The sequence below is a fragment of the Rana temporaria genome, chromosome 2 (assembly GCF_905171775.1).
Source record: "Rana temporaria chromosome 2, aRanTem1.1, whole genome shotgun sequence".
Classification (NCBI taxonomy): domain Eukaryota; kingdom Metazoa; phylum Chordata; class Amphibia; order Anura; family Ranidae; genus Rana; species Rana temporaria.
Genome location: NC_053490.1, coordinates 61,789,278 through 61,808,410, shown reverse-complemented (window position 1 = coordinate 61,808,410; position 19,133 = coordinate 61,789,278). Strand labels below are relative to the sequence as shown.

The 19,133-nt window shown below is 48.0% G+C and overlaps 1 protein-coding gene across 1 annotated transcript; it reads left to right on the top strand.

The window, feature by feature from the left end:
* The first annotated feature begins 339 nt into the window (after positions 1–339).
* On the top strand, positions 340–6,354 carry BCDIN3D (BCDIN3 domain containing RNA methyltransferase). The gene is made up of 2 exons (XM_040340262.1): positions 340–625; positions 5,645–6,354. Exons 1-2 carry the CDS (start codon positions 446–448, stop codon positions 6,212–6,214), a joined length of 750 nt encoding a protein of 249 aa, XP_040196196.1. The 5' UTR covers positions 340–445; the 3' UTR covers positions 6,215–6,354.
* Positions 6,355–19,133: the final 12,779 nt, after the last annotated feature.

The window sequence follows — 19,133 nt, the reverse complement described above, 5'->3', positions numbered from 1 at the left end:
GGTGTAGGAACATGGCCCCTCGCTCTGTATTCAGTGCCTTGGGTGTAGGAACATGGCCCCTCGCTCTGTATTCAGTGCCCTGGGTGTAGGAACATGGCCCCTCGCTCTGTATTCAGTGCCCTGGGTGTAGGAACATGGCCCCTCGCTCTGTATTCAGTGCCCTGGGTGTAGGAACATGGCCCCTCGCTCTGCGTTCATTACTGTGGGTGTAGAAAGATGGCGGCGGCAGGAAACCCATTGCTGTGCGCCTTGGGTGTAGGAACATGGCCCCTCGCTCTGCGTTCATTACTGTGGGTGTACAAAGATGGCGGCGGCAGGAAACCCATTGCTGTGCGCCTTGGGTGTAGGAACATGGCCCCTCGCTCTGTATTCGGCGCTCTGGGTGTAGAAAGATGGCTACAGCCGGAAGCTCAGCTCCCTGCACGCTGTCAGCAGTTGTGGTGTTATGGCAGATCTGGAGGACCCTGGCGCTGCTCCATACGGGAATTTCCCCAACTACTACACCTTCCATCCGCCGGAGAACCGACTCAGCCTCCTTCCCCCGGGACATCTGCTGGAGCTCCTGAACCGACAGGGGGGAGGGGAGGCGCCTCTGCTGGGCCTGGACGTGGGATGTAACACCGGAGTGAGTGGGGGCTGGGAGGGGGCATCGGACACGGCTGCTATATAATCACATAGGAATAGCCCCCGGGGGGGATGTAGGGAAATCTACACCCAGATATACAGACAATCGTTTCATATTGAATTCCAAAACCAATAATCAATAGACTTCTTTATTACCTGTGCTGACACTGCAGCTTCCAGATTGGTCATTACAGTGGTCGTGCTATGATACACCCCCCTCCCCCACACCCTCTCCTTTACACTTGTGTCGCCCTCTGAAGGGTGGTTGGCAGTGAATTGCTTTTCAGAGGTAATTTCATTATGTCACCACCTCACTTTTTTTTTTTTTAAATGGTGTAAAGCCCGCACCATTACGCATTTACCAGCAGAACTGCCCACTGAAGCCCACAGTGAGATACATGTTGCTGTGTAAAATCCCATCTGACCGTCCTTGATTTCTTCTTCCCCCTTTTTTTTTTTTTTTTTAATACCAGGCACTTTCATCCCCTTCCACTGATGAGACGGTACCAGGGGGCACTGATGGTGGACACTGATGAGAGAGTACTGATTGGCACTGTTTTCGGTGGGGGGGGGGTGCTTGTTATACGCTGATAAATACAGTTAATCTTATAACACTAAGAAACCCCTTTTTTTTTTTTTTTTTTTTTTTTTATTTCAGTCTTTTTTTTTTTTCATTTGTTTAGCAAGAAATTAAAAAACCCCAGTGGTGATTAAATACCAAAAAATAAAGCTCTATCTGTCCCAAAAAATATTAAAAATGTAATTTGCGTACAGTGTTTCATAACCACGCAATTGTCATTCAAAGTGTGACCGCGCTGAAAATTGGCCTGGGCAGGAAGAGGGTTTAGGTGCTCAGTAGGCAAGCGGTTAAAATAGGCATGCCCCCCCCCCCCCCCAAAGCTGCAAAGGCAGTCATACAGGTGCATGCACATTATGACCTGCCAAACGCAACCTATTTAAGTGAATGGAGCATTGCATGCGGATCAGTGTAGTGGCATGGGGTTAAAACAGACAATGAGGACGTGACATAACTCCTCCACCACCACCTGTCAAATGCCTTTTGAAAAGCAATGCACCACGGATCTGCCTTCAGAGGGCTACCGCTAGTATAAACAAGCCCTAATGTGATGTGAACAAACCCCGAGGGTACATTTACACCAGCCACCATGTTATAATGCAGTGGAATGCCAGCAGTGCTGATTCCCTGATTGTGGTGCATCACGCTGTTCACCCTTTTTTGCTTAAAAAAAAAAAAAAAAAACTTTATTGAACAGTTCTACTGGCAGTGAGTTTTCTCGCGCACTGCTGAAAAAGTGCTGCCTACCATATTTTTTTTCAGCACACACCGGTGCAGCGTGGTGGTGTGAACTGACCAGATAGGAGGCAAGGCATTTTGTCTTGTCTTGTGGTGGGACTGCGCTGGAATACCCCCCAATGTAGTCTAGAGCTGCACGATTCTGGTCAAATTGAGAATTATTTTGCTTGGACTAAAGATCGCGATTCTCAAAAACTGAATGCCAGAACCCCCCCCCCCCCTCAAATAAATAAACCTGTGATTATCTGAAAATATGAATATATAAAAAAGAGACCATTGATATGTCTATAATGTTAAAGACCATATAACTCCTATGAATAAAGCAGAATCAAACTTTGGGAGCGGGCGCGGGCGTTCCTTCTTGATTGACAGTCTTCCGAGAGGCTTCCGACGGTCGCATCCATCGCGTCACTAGTAGCCGAAAGAAGCCGAACGTCGGTGCGGCTCTATACTGCGCCTGCGCACCGACGTTCGGCTTCTTTCGGAAAATCGTGACGCGATGGATGCGACCGTCGGAAGCCTCTCGGAAGACTGTCAATCAAAATAGGAACACCCAGTCCCGCAGCCCATACCCGGAAGCGACGGAGAGGATGCATCTCGTAAACCGTAAGTACAGCTCATATTTTAAAACAACTAGCCGATTCCCCTAGACAAAACGAACATCCATCTAAGGGGAAAAAGTATATTGTACGGGTGAACCTCCGCTTTAATACATCAGAAGCAGTACCGCCGGCAACCACTGGGTGGCGCATGGATACACACTACAGTTGTACAGAACTGTCAGAGAAGCCCAGGCATCCATCCAGCCGCGCAGGACGTCGGTTCCGATATCTGCGCCATTTGCGTTCCACGCTGGTTACGTGGAACCGGCGGTGACACAAAAGAATCGTGGGGAGATCGCGATTCTCTCCGCGATTAATCGTGCAGCTCTAATGTAGTCCCAATGCTACTGGAGTTAATGTTATGAAGAGGCCTGTGACCTGTGTGTATGTATAATGTGTCCAAACTGGGCATACCAGAGACGGGGCACACTCCCTCCCAGCACTCTCGGGTAACTGTAGACACATGACCTGTACAGCGGGGTATCATGAATGGGAATGGCGCTCTGTTTACATGCAGTGTGTAGGTAAAGTAAGCTACACTGCAGCTCTGGTACAAGAAAAAAAGACAGAACCTTTCTCCCCCTTGTACTGGATGCTACAGGAAACCTTTTTTTACTGCGTGAAACGCAGGCACAGCAGCCTATTCAAATAAACGAGCTGCCGTGCATTTGCCAAAGTGGCCCACAAAGCCGCTATAGTGTGAACCTAGCCTAATAGAGATGAACATGTTCAGCCTGTATAGTGACCATAGCTGCCCCCGTAGACATGAATTGTGATATATGCAGAATTACCTGTTGAAAATGAAGGGGGGGGGGGGGAGCCTGCAAATAAGAAAGCTGCAATAGACAAGTTTTTCAATATGCTTTCATTTAAACTGTAACGTGATATTAATCACTTGCCGACCGCCACTATAGCCAAATGATGGCTACAGCGCGGGCGGACAGTTCTGGGAGGCCGTCATATGACAGCCTCCCGTTATTGCACCTGCTGCGGCACGCTCTATGATCACAGTGATGTAGAGAGCTATTCATGTGATCAGCTGTGTCCAATCTGGCTGCTGCACACAGGTTGTTGTTTTTTTTTTTACCTTCATGCATAGAATGTACTAAAGTAAAAAACCTTGAGCCTTTACAGCCACTTTAAAGTTGTTTTCGAGGTTAAAGCGGATCTCCGCCGGAAAAAATAAATATTAAAAGCCAGCAGCTACAAATACTGCAGCTGCTGACTTTTAATATTAGGACACTTGCCTGTCCTGGAGTCCAGCGCTCGTCACTCTGCTGCCCCCACCGCCATCCTCGGTGAGGGAACCAGGAAGTGAAGCCTTGCGGCTTCACTGCCCGGTTCCCCACTGCGCATGCACGAGCCACTCACGCCTTGCTCACTGGTCCCCGCTGTGTTCTGGGAGCCGTGTGTCTACCCGCAGACTGTGTGGCCAGAAGTGGGTGCAAATGCCTGTCTCAGACAGGTATCTGCACCCCCCTGAAAGGTGTCAAATGTGACACTGGAGGGTTCCGATGAGCGGAAGTTCCACTTTAGGGTGGAGCTCCGCTTTAATCATAAAAAAAAGCTACTTGGGTTATTTTACATGTTACTATTCTGTAGGAATTAAGGCAGAACTCCCGCCAAAAAGTGGCAAGATGGCATATGGCGATACAGTGTCACAGTATGAAAAAACTGACGTGTTTGGGAACCATGGATGCAGCCAGGGGTCAAGTCCTGGGAAAAAAAGTGTGGGAACTCACAAGATCCACTCCCCCACAAAAAAAAAATGATACGCTCCTATGCATAATTACTAAACCGCAAGTTCTTTCTAAATCCTGAGATAACTCGCGGCAGACCTCCGCAATGTCTCCTGGGAACAATGACAAAAGCTCCCAGGAGACATTGCGGCATCAAAGAAGTGACGGAATACCCGCACGCTACCGATGAATCCATATACAGGAAGCGGCCAGTAACATAAAGGATTACTAAGGTTCGCCTGCCCCTGACAGTGACTCGAGCTGGGCACCGCCGCCTAGTGAAGAATTGGCTCGGCTGCTCTAGTCCTGCAAAGGGAACTGCGTTCCTGCTGTGAAAAAAGTGCAGGAACTCCGTTCCCATGCGTTCCCGCAGGACTTGAGCCCTGGATGCAGCCCTATCTCCTTCCTACCGTTCATGGGGACTCCTGGACCACCTTTAAACTAGAAGATCTTGGCATTTCCATATAAGATTGACACTTTTGAATGCTTTCATCCCTCATGGTTCCCTATTTTTCCCCTACCCCACCTTGCCCATCCTTTCCTCTCCTGCCCCACCACCCCCTACTGTTGGTTACTCTTTCTTGCAGACTTCTGAAAACCAGGTTCTCTCATTCTAATTCCCATTAGGTTGTGTCCTCAGTTACACTATCCCGTTGGGTACCAAAACCTCTGTTTATTTTATAGCTTTATATGACTCGCTCCACCTCTACCCCTCCAGGGTCGGAATGGATTTGTAGTCCTGTTGACTAGGTGCTCTTGGTTATCATGCCTATTTTGTGCTCTCTAGGACCCCTTTCACACTGGAGCAGTGCTCTGGCAGGATGGGGAAAAAAAAGTCCTGCTAGCTGCATCTTTTGGAGCGGTGTGTATATCGTGTCTTCACCGCTCCTGGCAATTGAAAGCAATGGGACACCGCGGCTATGCCACCTGCAAAGAGGCGCTTTGGGGCGGTTTTTAACCCTTTTTCGGTCGCTAGCAGGGGGTAAGAAATAGCAGCGCTTTACCGCCATCGCTCCTCCTGCCCCAGTGTGAAAGGGGCCTAAATGCTATGCCTATCTTTGTTACACTGTCTCAAATGTCAATTAATCTTGCATGTGCTTGTTTTACGTTGTGTTTTGTTTGTGTTTTTTGTTTTGTTTTTAAATTATTCATTGAAAAAGGCATAAATTGCCCAACGCAGTTTTCAAGCATCATTTTTTTTTTCTTCAAGCCATTGTATTTTCCTATCATATATTTTTCCTATACATTATAGTTTACATTTATATTCTAGTTACAAATGCTCTAGTAGTCTTTGTACAGTTCTTTAAATGTACATTGTTGACACTGAACCAGGTTGTAATATGAATTTTATGTTGTCTTTCCAGGAGCTCAGTATTGGTTTATATAACCATCTCTTACAACCAAAGGGGAGTTCGGAGGCCCTTCAAGATGTCCACTTCTTGTGCTGTGACATTGACCCAGATCTGATCAGTAGAGCCAAGACTGGAAACCCCTTCCCCGATACCATCACATTCTCTTCTCTGGATATCATGGACACCTCATCACTGGACATCTTCCAAAAATTCCTGGAAAAGTTTGGCCAAGCCAGGTTTGACGTTGGATTTTGTATGTCAATAACCATGTGGATCCATCTAAATCATGGTGACCACGGACTGGTAGACTTCCTTAAGAAGCTAACAACACTGTGTGACTATCTGCTAGTAGAGCCTCAGCCATGGAAGTGTTATAGGTCAGCGGCCCGGCGTCTCCGCAAGCTCGGGAGACAAGACTTTGATCACTTCCACACACTGGCCATCCGTGGAGATATGACAGAAGAAATCATTAACATCCTGACCAGACACTGCAATAGTCGGCTTGTTCATCGTTTTGGTAATACAAGTTGGGATCGAAGTCTTTTATTGTTTAAAAACAAATCAACAAAATTACCCAGCTAGAGTTTTATGCATTTTTTTTTTTTTTATTATTTTTATTTTTTAAAGTGATTTTTGCAAAAATGTTATATATTAAAATAAATATACTTTTAATATACAGTGTATTTCATGAACTCTAAAACTTCAGAACTGTATATGGTAAATGTCCCGATATTGAACAATTTATCAGCTTTGTAACTGTGTTAAAAGAGAAGTATGGGTTTTGTTATTTTGAAGAATTTTACTTGCCTAGCTGGATGCTGCATCAGTCCCCCCGCCGGCTCTAAGACTGAGAACCGAGCGATCAAACACCATTTTTTTTTTTGGACTTAAAATTGATTTTTATGAAATTTTATTTTAATAAAATGCTTTTGGAGTAAAAAGTTCAAATTTACAGTGAAGTGAATGGAGATTGTGCCATGCGTATGCTAGTGCAGAGCAAATGATCCCTGGACAGTTCAGCCGGATAATGTTGAATGTCCTTCAGCCAGGAAATAATGGAGAGGCCTGTGCTAGGGAATTTTTTTACATACATATTGGGGTGGATTTGCAACTGTCATCTCTGTCTCGCAGCGACTCTTTCTCTGACCCGCTGTTGACTCACCGACTGTTCTATTTGCTTTAATGGGACGGCTGGTGATACGGCCAAGACCCAACAAGGTGAGGGACGTGGCGGCAGCAGGTGAGTGAATGTATGTTAACAGGTGCTGCCAACGCTGGATCTGAAATGACAGGTGCTCTTTAAATGTAAGGACTTATTCTTGTTGGTTGTTAGCATTTTTAAAGGGGTTGTAAACCCTCGTGTTTTTCCCCCTTAATGCATCCTAATTTGCTATTGTCTTCTGGCTTCCCTACTGGCCAATCAGGGCAAGAGGTAGTTTTTAAAACTGCTTTGGCAGGGAGGAGAATCCGGGGGAAGCCGCAACCGTGGATGGGGGGAGTGCGGACCTGGCGCAGGGTTTGTTTGCCCCCCCCCCCCCCCCAGTAATTTTTATCAATTAACAAAATAGAAAGTAAATGAACAGAAAAGAAATCAAATCAACTCAATATTTGGTGTGATCGCCCTTTGCCATCAAAACGGCATCAATTCTTCTAGATACATTTGCACACAGTTTTTGAAGGAACTCCGCAGGTAGGTTGTTCCAACATCTTGGAGAACTAACCACAGATCTTCTACGGATGTAGGCTGCCTGAAATCCTTCTGTCTCTTCATGTAATCCCAGACAGACCTCATGATGTTGAGATCAGGGCTCTGTGGGGGCCTATCTATGCACACTTAGGCATTTACAGGTGTATTGGCAGGCTGAAAAGAAAACCCAGCACACTCAGGAGAGAAGATTTTGAGCAAAAAAAAAAGCTTGATGCACCTAAACACAGAAACGCTAGATGAATTTAAGTAGGTTTGAATGTAATGCATTGCAGTGGCCAAAATAAATTCATATTGTGGCCAATTAAATCCATTAACACCCAAATGCTTGACACACCTAAATGTGCGTACAATACGTGGCTTTAGGTGCAATTTTTAAGCAGCTTTTCTCTAAACTTCAGTGCCCTAAATTTTCCATGGGTGACATTTTAAAGTCCCTATGGGTCACCAGTTTGTAGTTGACCATGAATAATGGCCCTAGAATTATTGCTCTCCCTCCAGCAATATGTAAGTAGTGCAATCAAGGCTTCAAAAACTTTTTGGGGGGTAGCATTTTATGTGCTTAGGCGGTAATTATTATTTTTTTTTTTATATATATCATATAGGGGACAAAAACTCTCCTAGTGTACAATTATCCGATCTCTTCCATCGCACAGCCGTCAGTCGACTTATCAGATTTACAAACATTCTTAGCTGCTGCGGCAGTCGGAAGTGAGTTAAAAAAGAAAACCACTGCAGATACAGTTTTACTCTCTGGACTAAATCCATCTTTTTCTTTAAAGCAAAACATTTTTCCATTTAGAATAGAGTAAGGGAGGGTTGTAACCCCTGACAGCTTTTCTTTTTTGTCATTTGTCCCTATTGGGTAGACTTCCTTTCACTTCCTGTAACTCTGTTGCACCAAAGGGTTGCATTGTTATAAAAGGGCCAGGGACTTTTTCCTGCAGGTACAGCAACCCATTCCAAAGAAGGATTCGCACAGATGTCAACCTAGCCTTAAAAAGGAGAAGTTCACCTTTACCAAAAAATAATAAATGCACATTGCGGGTAAAAAAATGCATTTATTTATTTATTTATTTTTTCTAAGGAGCAGACTCTCATGATCGCTGTCTGCTTGTTCCTCCTACTGCAAGCAGTAACCTGAGATCCGGAAGATCAATGGACTACGAGAACGCTCACCAGCACCCTCCTAGGTCATTAAAATTCACAGGAAACTGAATAGTGACAGGGAGTGTGGGAGAAGAACCCCCGCCCGCTGTCACGTAGTAGGGGGCAGAGGCTGCAGTTGCTGGAACATGTTATATCTTCCATCCTATAAACAGGTGAAAGATATAACCTGTTCCAAAGGTGAACTTATCCTTTAACCACTTCACCCCCGGAAGATTTGGCTGCTCAATGACCGGGCCATTTTTTGTGCTACGACACTGCTTTGCTTGCGATGTTGTACCCCAACAAAATTTACGTCCTTTTTTCCCCACAAATAGAGCTTTCTTTTGGTGGTATTTGATCACCTCTGCGTTTTTTATTTTTTGCGCGATAAACAAAAGAAGAGCGACAATTTTGAAAAAAACAAACGGATGTGAATATAGGTGCATTGTTGTCTATGGGACAATGAAAATGGCTGTGTAAAGATCCATAATGCAGCAATGCGTTCAGAGCCATTCAAACAATGTGAAAATTGTGCGATTGAGTGAGGTAATTTGCGGCAATTTGCGTCCACACATATGTATACGCAATTATATATGAGAATGTCATGAAAGAATAAAATAGAGAAGTGGCCCCCTGGGATCGTCACCCCTAACACCCATTTGTTTTATAAATACATTTTACTTTTAATAGAGGGCTATGGTAATAAAGTACATGTCTCTCTGCTCTTGCTGGTTCTTTCTGTTTTGTGTTTCAGATGACAAGCTGCGTGCTGTTGCTAGAAATATTTTCCTCAGCTGCTGAGCACTGGATTGGTGAAAAATCCTTTGGCGGGAAACATCTAGCCAATGAGTGTAACCTTTTACTTTTATCCTCTCCTATCGCCGGGCGGAGTCAGCATTTACCTCAGGCCTGTCAGCTGGACTCCCCTCTGGATTCTCCTCAGCCTTACCTCTGTATCTTTTCACCTGTTCTCTGCCTAGAATGGATATTCTAATTCATGAACCTGCTACCATGGGCCTGACAGTGTGATCAACATCTCTCCGACAGGACCCTCATCATCATCATCATCATCATAGGCTAGGGGTGAGTGAAGGCTCTGAGGGCTGGAAATGTACACGCACTTCACTCTGTTCTGTCTGCTTCTGTCTCTTCAGTGTCAGTGGGGTTGATTTACTAAGGCCCCTTTCACACTGGGGCGGGGGCAAAGAAAGGGTTAAAACCACAGCAGAGGCGCTTTGCCGGCGGTATAGCCGCGGTGCCCCTTTCATTTCAATGGGCAGGAGTGGGGGAGGAGCGATATACACACCGCTCCAAAGATGCTGCTAGCAGGACTTTTTTTGTCTGTGGAGCGGTGCGCTCCAGTGTGAAAGCCCTCGGGGCTTTCATATTGGAGAGACAGCAGCGGCTCTTTTAGGTCGGTTTGCAGGCGCTATTTTTAGCGTTATTGCGCCTGCAAACCGACCCAGTGTGAAAGGGGTCCAAAGGGAAATCCACTCTGCACTACAATTGCACTGCAAGTGCACTTGTAAGTGTAGATCTGGGGAGAAGCTCTGTTGATTTTATCATCCAATCATGTACAAGCAAAGATGCTGTTTTTTATTTTCCTTGTATGTACCCCTCAGATCTACAGCGACTGCACTTTTAGTGCACTTGTAGTGCAAAGTGGATTTGCCTTTAGTAAATAAACCGCCCGCAAAGTGCCCGTGCAGCGATGCTTTGCCAGCGGTTCAGTGACGCTGCCCATTGATTTCGATGGGCAGGGGCACTTTAGGAGCAGTGTATTCATCGCTCTTACAGCGCTTCAAAGATGCTGCTAGCAGGCTTTTTTTTACCGTCCTGCTAGCGCACCTCAGGGCTTTCACACTGGAGTGAATGGAGCGGCTCTTTCAGGGCGCTTTGCAGGCGCTATTTTTAGCATTATAGTGACTGCAAAGTGCCTCAGTGTGAAAGGAGTCTAAGAATATTGCTTACTTGGGCTCTTCCCTGTTGTTGTGGCACTTTGGAGACAAGGCAGGTCAGCCGCCAGAGCCTCCTATTGATCAATGTTAGAATAATGTTTTTATGCAATTAATTGTCTAAGATATATGGTTCTTCCTGGTCTTCATTTAATATTTAGGTTAAAGTAGAACATTTTCATGGTAGGAAAACATGTATTAGCAGATGCTTTGGGGGTTATTTACGAAAGGCAAATACACTTTGCACTACAAGTGGAAAGTGCACTTGAAATTGCACTGAATCACTGTAAATCTGAGGGGTAGATGTGAAATGAGGGGAAGCTCTGCTGCTTTTATTATCCCATCATGTGGAAGCTAAAATGCTGTTTTTTATTTTCCTTACATGTCCCCCTCGGTTTTACAGCGACTGCACTTCCAAGTGCGCTTTGCTCTTGTAGTTTGCACATGTAGTGCAAAGTGGTAAATAACCCCCAATGGCTTTGCATATAATTCTCGCTTTTGGTAAGGAGTTCTGAAAAGGATTTTAGAAGGTATGTTTATATGCTGCATTCAACATGTCATGTAATTTCGCTACTGCTATGGAATCAATCTATTCTTCTGCATATACAGTAAAAAAAAAACGTTAGAACTGTTTCCCCATTCAGTTCAGGTTAGTTGAGGTACCGTATTTGCCGGTGTATAAGGCGACCGGGCGTATAAGACGACCCCCTAATTTTAAATTTTTTAAAGATTTTTTGCCTGTACTCACCGTATAAGACGACCCCCTTTCCGAGGCTTCATATTTCTTCCTTCTGGAGCCATATCATTCTTCATTCTTGCTGGTGTTGGAACCATTCCGCCTTTGGCCAATCAGAGGCCTGAGCGGCCTATTTAAACCAGCCCCTTCCTCCCTTCAGGTTGCTGGTTCGTAACAGCTTCTGAAGTACCTTGCTGCTGATCATACCTGTGGATACCTGTTTTACCTGACTTTTGGCTTACCCTTCGGATTGCTGCTCTCTTTAACCCTTGACCTCCGGCTTGAACTTTGGATCTCCTGCCTTCTCCTACCCCTGACCACGGCTTGCCACTTGGATCACGCTTCAGCTTCTGTCCCTGTGTGGGTGCTCCACTCCTGGACTGCTTCCTGTTCCCAGCGGGCTACCACTACCCAGTTCCTGTTCCTGCATCAGGATCTCCACCTTGCTACTGGTCCCGGCGCCTCCCGGTGCGTTCTTCTCCCTGTCCCAAATCCAGGGGGCGGATCGCGTCAGGTCGCAAAGGTGATCCGCCCTGAGGCCGACACGGAGCGCGCTCACCCTTTGAGGCTCTTTGTCAACAAGTCTCTGCGTTGACCGATGCAGTTCAGAAGTTGCAAGAAGGATACCTGCAGATGGACGGCCGTCTTCAGCAACTGACTGTCGCACCTGGACCTTCGGTCCCCCCCGCAACTCCAGCCACAGGGGCATCCACCCCCCAGTCTTCTGCAGGGCCAGCAGTAGCCATGACTCATCCGGAACCCCGGGTCCCTACACCTGAGCGGTTTGCAGGCGACCGCAAAAAATTCCGAGCCTTCAAAAACGCTTGTTCACTATATTTGACATTACAACCCAGAACCTTCTGCTCAGAAGTCGTGAAGGTGGGCTTCGTGATTTCGCTCCTTTCTGACGAACCCCAAGCGTGGGCCCATGGCCTGATGGAGCAGAGGAGCCCGATATTGGACACTTTGGACTCTTTTTTTGAACACATGTCCAAGTTGTATGATGATCCTCTGCGCTCAGCTACGGCGGAAGTCACACTCCACAACTTGAACCAGGGTAGGAGGCCTGTGGAGGATTACATTGCAGAGTTTCGCAAGTGGTCAGCAGACACGGGGTAGAACGAGGCGGCCTTGAGGTACCAATTTTACAATCAGAGTCCCTTAAGGACGAATTGGCCAGAGTCGATCCTCCCGCTTCACTTGAGGGTTTGATTCAATCAGCCACCCAGCTCGACAGACGCTTGCGGGAACGACAGGCAGAACGCTTCCAAGCGACCCGTCCCAACTGGACACCACCAAGATTTCCTCCGGCTCCTCTGCCTCTCCCAGTCCCGCCAGTGTCCTCTCTTCCTGACCCTGAGCCCATGCAGCTCGGCCTAGTTCGGTCTCCTCTTACTCCCGAGGAGAGACAGCGAAGACGCCAGTCCAATCTGTGCCTGTACTGTGGTGGAGCAGGCCACTTCCTTCGTTCCTGCCCAGTGAGACCCTGTAAGTTTAAATTACCACCTGCTTTCAGTTACCACATTACTAACCTACCTCAGACTTATATTGTCCTTTTTCTATCATTGCAGCTCCCGGAGGGGGCAACCCGTCTGCCAGCCATAATTGACTCTGGAGCATGTAGCTGCTTCCTGGACTCTGCCCTAGCCCAGAAGCTGCATGTTCCCTGCCGTCCCAAGGACTTCCACCTGCAAATTCATCTGGCGGACGGCTCCCTTCCACGTTCCGGATTGGTTACCCAGGAAACGCTGCCTATCTTCACTATCTCTGATGCCGAACATCAAGAATTTCTCCGCCTGGATCTCATACCATCCCCAATGTTCCCCATCATCTTGGGACTCCCGTGGCTGCAGGTTCACCAACCCTGTATTGATTGGTGCAAAAAAGAAGTCAAGTTCTCTTCCTTATATTGCTCCCAGCACTGCCTTCTGCCCGCCAAAGCCTCTTGCTCTACCATGACTGCCGCACCAGACAACCTTCTTCACGTCCCTTCCGCTTACTCTGAGTTTAAAGATGTCTTTGACAAGCAGCAGGCCGAACGCCTTCCCCCGCACAGGCCATACGACTGTCCTATCGATCTTCTGCCCGGCTCCAAGATTCCATTCGGTCGTATCTTCCCCTTGTCGGAGACGGAATTAGTAGCCCTCAAGGCTTATATCGACGAAAATCTTGACAAGAAGTTTATTCGTCCTTCCTCTTCTCCAGCCAGGGTGGGGATCTTCTTTGTCGAAAAAAAGGATGGCTCCCTCAGGCCTTGCATCGACTACCGGGAATTAAACAAAATTACTATAAAAAACAGATACCCATTACCTCTCATTCCGGAACTATTCCAACGTTTCCGTGCAGCTCAAGTCTTCTCTAAACTGGATCTCCGGGGAGCCTATAACCTCATTCGAATCACGGCGGGGGATAATTGGAAGACCGCCTTCAGATCCAGATTTGGGCATTTTGAATATCTAGTGATGCCCTTAGGCCTCTGCAACGCCCCCGCCATGTTTCAGCACCTGGTTAATGACATTTTTCGCCGGTACTTGGATGATTTCCTGGTTGTCTATTTAGACGACATTCTCATTTTTTCGGCCTCTCTTGAGCTACACCGGAGCCACGTCAAAAAAGTGCTGCCCATTCTCAGGGAACATAAGTTGTACCTCAAGGCCGAAAAATGTGAATTTGAGAAGACAACGGTTCAATTTTTGGGATTTATCATCTCCACCAACGGGATAGCCATGGACCCACAAAAGGTTAAGGCAGTCCAGGACTGGCCAGCTCCGACCGATAAGAAGGGCATACAACGATTTATTGGTTTCGATAATTTTTTTTTTTTTTTAATTGTTTTTATTCAGATTTTCAAACAATACAACAAAAAGACAATAGACAAATACACAGCTCATATGCATACATCATGAACCTCATATAACAAGTCTGGTGAGAAGGGAGGGGGAATGTACAGGTTTACAATAATACACCTCTGTGCCCAAAGCGTGAAGACCAGTATCACATATTTACCTTGGGGGTCCAGACGGACCTCCTCAATCACACAAGGGAAATTTTTGTGAATAAGGATTGACACCCCCCCCTGGCATAGGTGGAGTAGGTAGCATGTAATGCCCTTTGTACCCAAGGTTTCTTAAGAGTCAGGATCTTGCTGCCCATAAGATGGGTTTCTTGGAGTAAGATAAGTTGGGGCGAGTGAGCCTTTAAATATTGGAAGAGGGTGGAACGCTTAAATTTAGAGTTGAGGCCTCTAACATTCCAGGAGAGAATGGTAAAGAAATCAGGTGAGCGGTCAGCCATCTGGTAAAGGGGGCAGGAAGTAGGGGGGATGACCAACTGGACATACCCCGGCGCACCTCAGGAGCAGCAAGATCCCAAGCACATAGTATTGTACACCATGAACATTCGAGCATGACATATTCAGAAAAAAATTGTAGGCATAGAGCTGAGCGAATACAATCAACATTGAACAAAACCAAATACCCAGGCACAAAGTACCTATCCTACTATGTCCCGGCCCCCTAACAACGGTCAGGAGGGCGGGAATAGTTTTACCCCAAAAACATATATTAAACAGTGTAACTAAGCCCCTAAAAACTGGGGGCTCTACACAGTAGACGCCAGGTCGTCCACATCTGTACTCGGACGGCTGGCGTATCAGAGACCAATGGTCAGTGTCCAAGTTCCGGCTAGCAAAGGGGGACATGATGGAAAAAAAAAACAGACAAAAACAAAATGGGGGAGACCAAAAAACACAGGGGAGTGGGGGGGCGGCAGTCCTGGAGTGCCGCCACACTTGCAGGTCGGGGTGGCGTGCATCCTAGTTCGTGGACTGAGCATCACACCTCCTACCAACTGTAGAAGGGACCGATTCCCGGTCAGGGCGAAGCATAGTGGCCGGTGCCCAGGGCCAACTGAGAGGGGAAAACAGATAGAACGATAAGGCCGAGGGGCAGGCGCACCGGCATGTGGGGGGGGGCAGAAGGGAAGTACCGGATCATGGGCCAGTCAACAGGCAACTTCAAAGGGAACATGACGGTTCTGCACATCCAGCAGTGGAGGGGAAGAGGAGGGGGGCAAGGCAGCGGCAACCAAAGCTAGTACCTAGCAGCTAAGGGGCAGACAAGGATTTCTTTATGGAGCAAAAGTAAATATGGCAGTTCTGTGGGGAGCGCCAGCCAGGGCGCCGTGTCAATGGGCCAAACTGGGGGAGGTGGGTGACCCGCATGGAGTAAACTTGGCAAAAGACAGTGCAAAAACGGGGGAGGTACTTGCCATAGGATGAGGGCCCTCACCGGCTCTCCAGCCACGCCATAGCCGCCTCCGGGTCCATGAAGAAGCGGGTACGGTCGCCGTCAATCACACGTAGCTTGCTGGGATAGAGTAGGCTAAATTTGAGACCTTGATCCCGCAGGCATCTCCTCACCTCAGTAAAGGAGCGGCGTCGGTGCTGTACTTCCGGGGAGTAGTCGGGGAAGAGCATGATCCTGGCTCCGTTGTAGAGCAGATCCCGTTTTTCTCTGGCGGCAGCAAGGATTCGATCCCTATCCCTGTAATTAAGCAGCCGGAGTAGGAAAGGCCAAGGAGGGGCTCCAGGGATCGGAGGCTTGGGCGGGACCCTGTGGGCCCTCTCAACCACAAACGTGGGCGGCATGGCAGGCAGGCCCAGGAGGGAGATCAGGAAGGCTTCTGTAAATTCTGCAGGCCTGAGGCCCTCTGCCTTCTCAGGAAGGCCCAGGACCCTGACATTATTCCTCCTGAGGCGATTTTCGGTGTCAATGGATTTCTCCTGCAGGGCTTTGACCTGGATTTGCAGTGCATGTAGGTCCCTGGAATCTGCCCTTGTAGAGTCCTCCAGCTGCGATATGCGGCCCTCCGCCTCCACGAACCGGGCCCTAAATTTGTCCATGTCATGGCGGATAAGACTGACATCCGCCACTAAGTGATCAATCTTGACCATCACCGAGTCCCGACCCTCCTTGATGGCCGCCAGGAGCTCGGCATGCGATGCGGCGTGGGATGCAGGTGGATTAGGGGAGGCTGGAGCGCTGACCGACATCTCCTGTGCTGGGAGCCTCGTGGGCAAGATGGCAGCCGCGACTCTGTCACCGATCCCGGTGGAGGAACGGAGCTTGCCCGGAGACAACGGAGGAGCCCTTGGGGTGCCGGGTGCCTTCTTTCGCCCCAGGGTGTCAGAGAGGTGGTTGCTGGAAGCAGGAATCGGCGCTGGAACCAAGGCAGGATACCGGTAGGAGCGGAGCTCAGTCAGCACACGTCTGCTCCTGTTCACATCCCGGCCACGCCCCTCGGTTTCGATAATTTTTACCAGAGATTCATTATCAGTTTTTCTTCCATTGTGGCTCCCATCACCGAGTTGACCCGTCAGGGCTGTCGGTTCCATTGGTCCCAGAAGGCACAGGAAGCATTCGCAAGGCTTAAGGCAGTGTTCTCTTCCGCACCTGTTTTACGGCACCCAGACCCAGCTCTACCCTTCATCCTGGAGGTTGATGCCTCCGAGACGGCCACTGGCGCTATCTTGTCCCAGAGACAGGGACCTAAGTCTCTATTACACCCTGTGGCCTATGCATCCCGGAAGTTAACTCCTCCGGAGAGGAATTATGACGTTGGGGACCGAGAACTGCTTGCCATTAAATTTGCATTAGAATAATGGAGGTATTTGTTGGAAGGAGCGCTCCATCCCATTTTAATCTTCACTGACCATAAAAACTTGGAGTACCTTCGATCTGCCAAGCGACTAAGACCCAGACAGGCCGTTGGGCGCTCTTCTTCACTCGTTTTAATTTTCACATCACTTACAGACTTGGCTCAAAGAACGGGAAAGCGGACGCCCTTTCTAGAATGTTTGCTGACACTTCGACTCCATTGGAACCTAGTACTGTTTTAACCTCCCAGAATTTTTTTTTTGGTTTCCCAAACAGACTTGCTAAGCTCCCTTAAAGTGGCTTCCAGACAGTGTCCCGACCAAGTCACCTATTCTCTGGAGAAACGGGACGACTTGCTGTGGTCAGGGGGTAAGATTTTTGTACCGGCAGAAACAAGGCAACTAGTACTGAGTACGTTTCATGACCATAAATTAGCAGGCCACTTTGGATCACGAAAGACTTTGGAATTAGTCGGCCGCTCCTTCTGGTGGCCGAAATGGAGGCAGGAGAGTAAAAACTATGTTTCATCTTGTTCCCGCTGCCAGCGTTGCAAGGGCCCAAATACCAAGTCCTGGGGCTTATTGAAACCTCTTCCCATTCCGGAACGTCCATGGTCAGAGGTTTTCATGGACTTCATTGTGGATCTGCCCCCATCTGAAGGCTTCACCACAATTTTAGTCATAGTGGACCGCCTGTCTTTTTTTTTTTGAATCCAACAAAATTTTATTTAGTTTGCAGAGGTACAAATTATACAAGGTCCCCTTAACATTGCGGGGACAAAATAACAACATAGATTAAGACATCCCATATTCGGTGAGTATTTATAGGTAGGAGGTAGAGCCCCCTCCCCCGAACCATTTCAAACAACACCATCCCGCAAAGTAGCACCGTCCCCATCTCACCCCACATTGATGCCCAAAAGTCTATCCATCACAAGGTCTACCGGGGGTAGACCTGGCACATCCAACCACTTTGCCCATAATTTCTCAAATTTGTGGGTATTACCCCTGTGTTGATACACCACTTTCTCCATCCTCAGCACCAGCCCAATATTATTAATCCATTCAGCCAGAGTCGGAGGAGCCTCAGCCCTCCAGTGAACCATAATGAGTTTCCTTGCTTGGAACAGAACCCTGTGTATCGCCTCTCTGTCCGCTTCCTCCCATTCATACTCCTCCAGAGCCCCCAAGAGACAAGCCCTCGGGTCCTGTGGAAGAGCCACGCCAAAAGTTGAATTTACGGTACTCACAACTCCCGCCCAATACGTGTGGAGCTTTGGGCATCTCCACAGCATATGGATCAGATCACCATGGTTTCTTTTGCACCTGGTACAGGTTGGGTCAAGCTGAGGATTCATCTTATGGAGCCTGTGTGGGGTATAGTAAGTGCGCAGCAAAATATACAGTTGTGTGAGCCTCTGTGAAACATTCAGCGAGCATTTGCCCACTGCCTGAAAGATTTCTTCCCATTGTTCCCCATCCAGCTCGCCCGCATCCGCCTCCCACCTTTCCCGTATCCTCAGGGGATGCTGCTTCATCACGTACTGTAGCAGAATGGCGTAGCACTGAGAAATAAAGCCTTTTGATGTCCCAGCATCCCCCAGAAGATCAAAAGCAGGGGTCGGCGACAGGCACCACTCAGAGGAGCGACCCTGTGCCGCCACTGCGTGCCTCAACTGCAGATAGGAGAAGTGCATAGTCTGGGGCAAGCCAAACGCCCCCCGTAGTGCAGAGAACGAGCGGAGCACCCCGTTACTGAATATGTGTGTGAGGTGCGTGATCCCATACTGTTTCCACCTGGCCCCGGACTGCAACTTGGCCAATTCAGTGTATGTGTCGTTCTGCCATATAGGGCTGTACTTCGTGTAACCCTCCGCGTTTTGCACGTATTTGACCTTATTCCATACCTTCTGAATTAAACTAAAAGTGGGGAGCTTCTTGTGCGGTTTAGCAAAGGCTTGCGCCTCCAATGCCTCAGGGATCGGCCTTCCGCCCACGGTGTGCTCCATAAGCTTCTGAGCCGAGTATCTCACCGCCGGCCGAAACATGCCAACCAGTTGCTGCATCTGAGCCGCCAAATAGTACAGCCAGGGGTTTGGCAACGCCAATCCCCCGCCGTCTTTAGGTCTCTGCAGGTGTTCCAGCCTAATCCTAGGCGTCCTATCTTTCCATATGAGATCCCGAAAAATACTATTTACTGTATGAAAAACCTTCAGGGGTATAACCATAGGGGTGTTGTGTAAAAAGTACAACAGTTGCGGCATGAGTATCATCTTAATAAGATTCACCCGGCCGGCAAC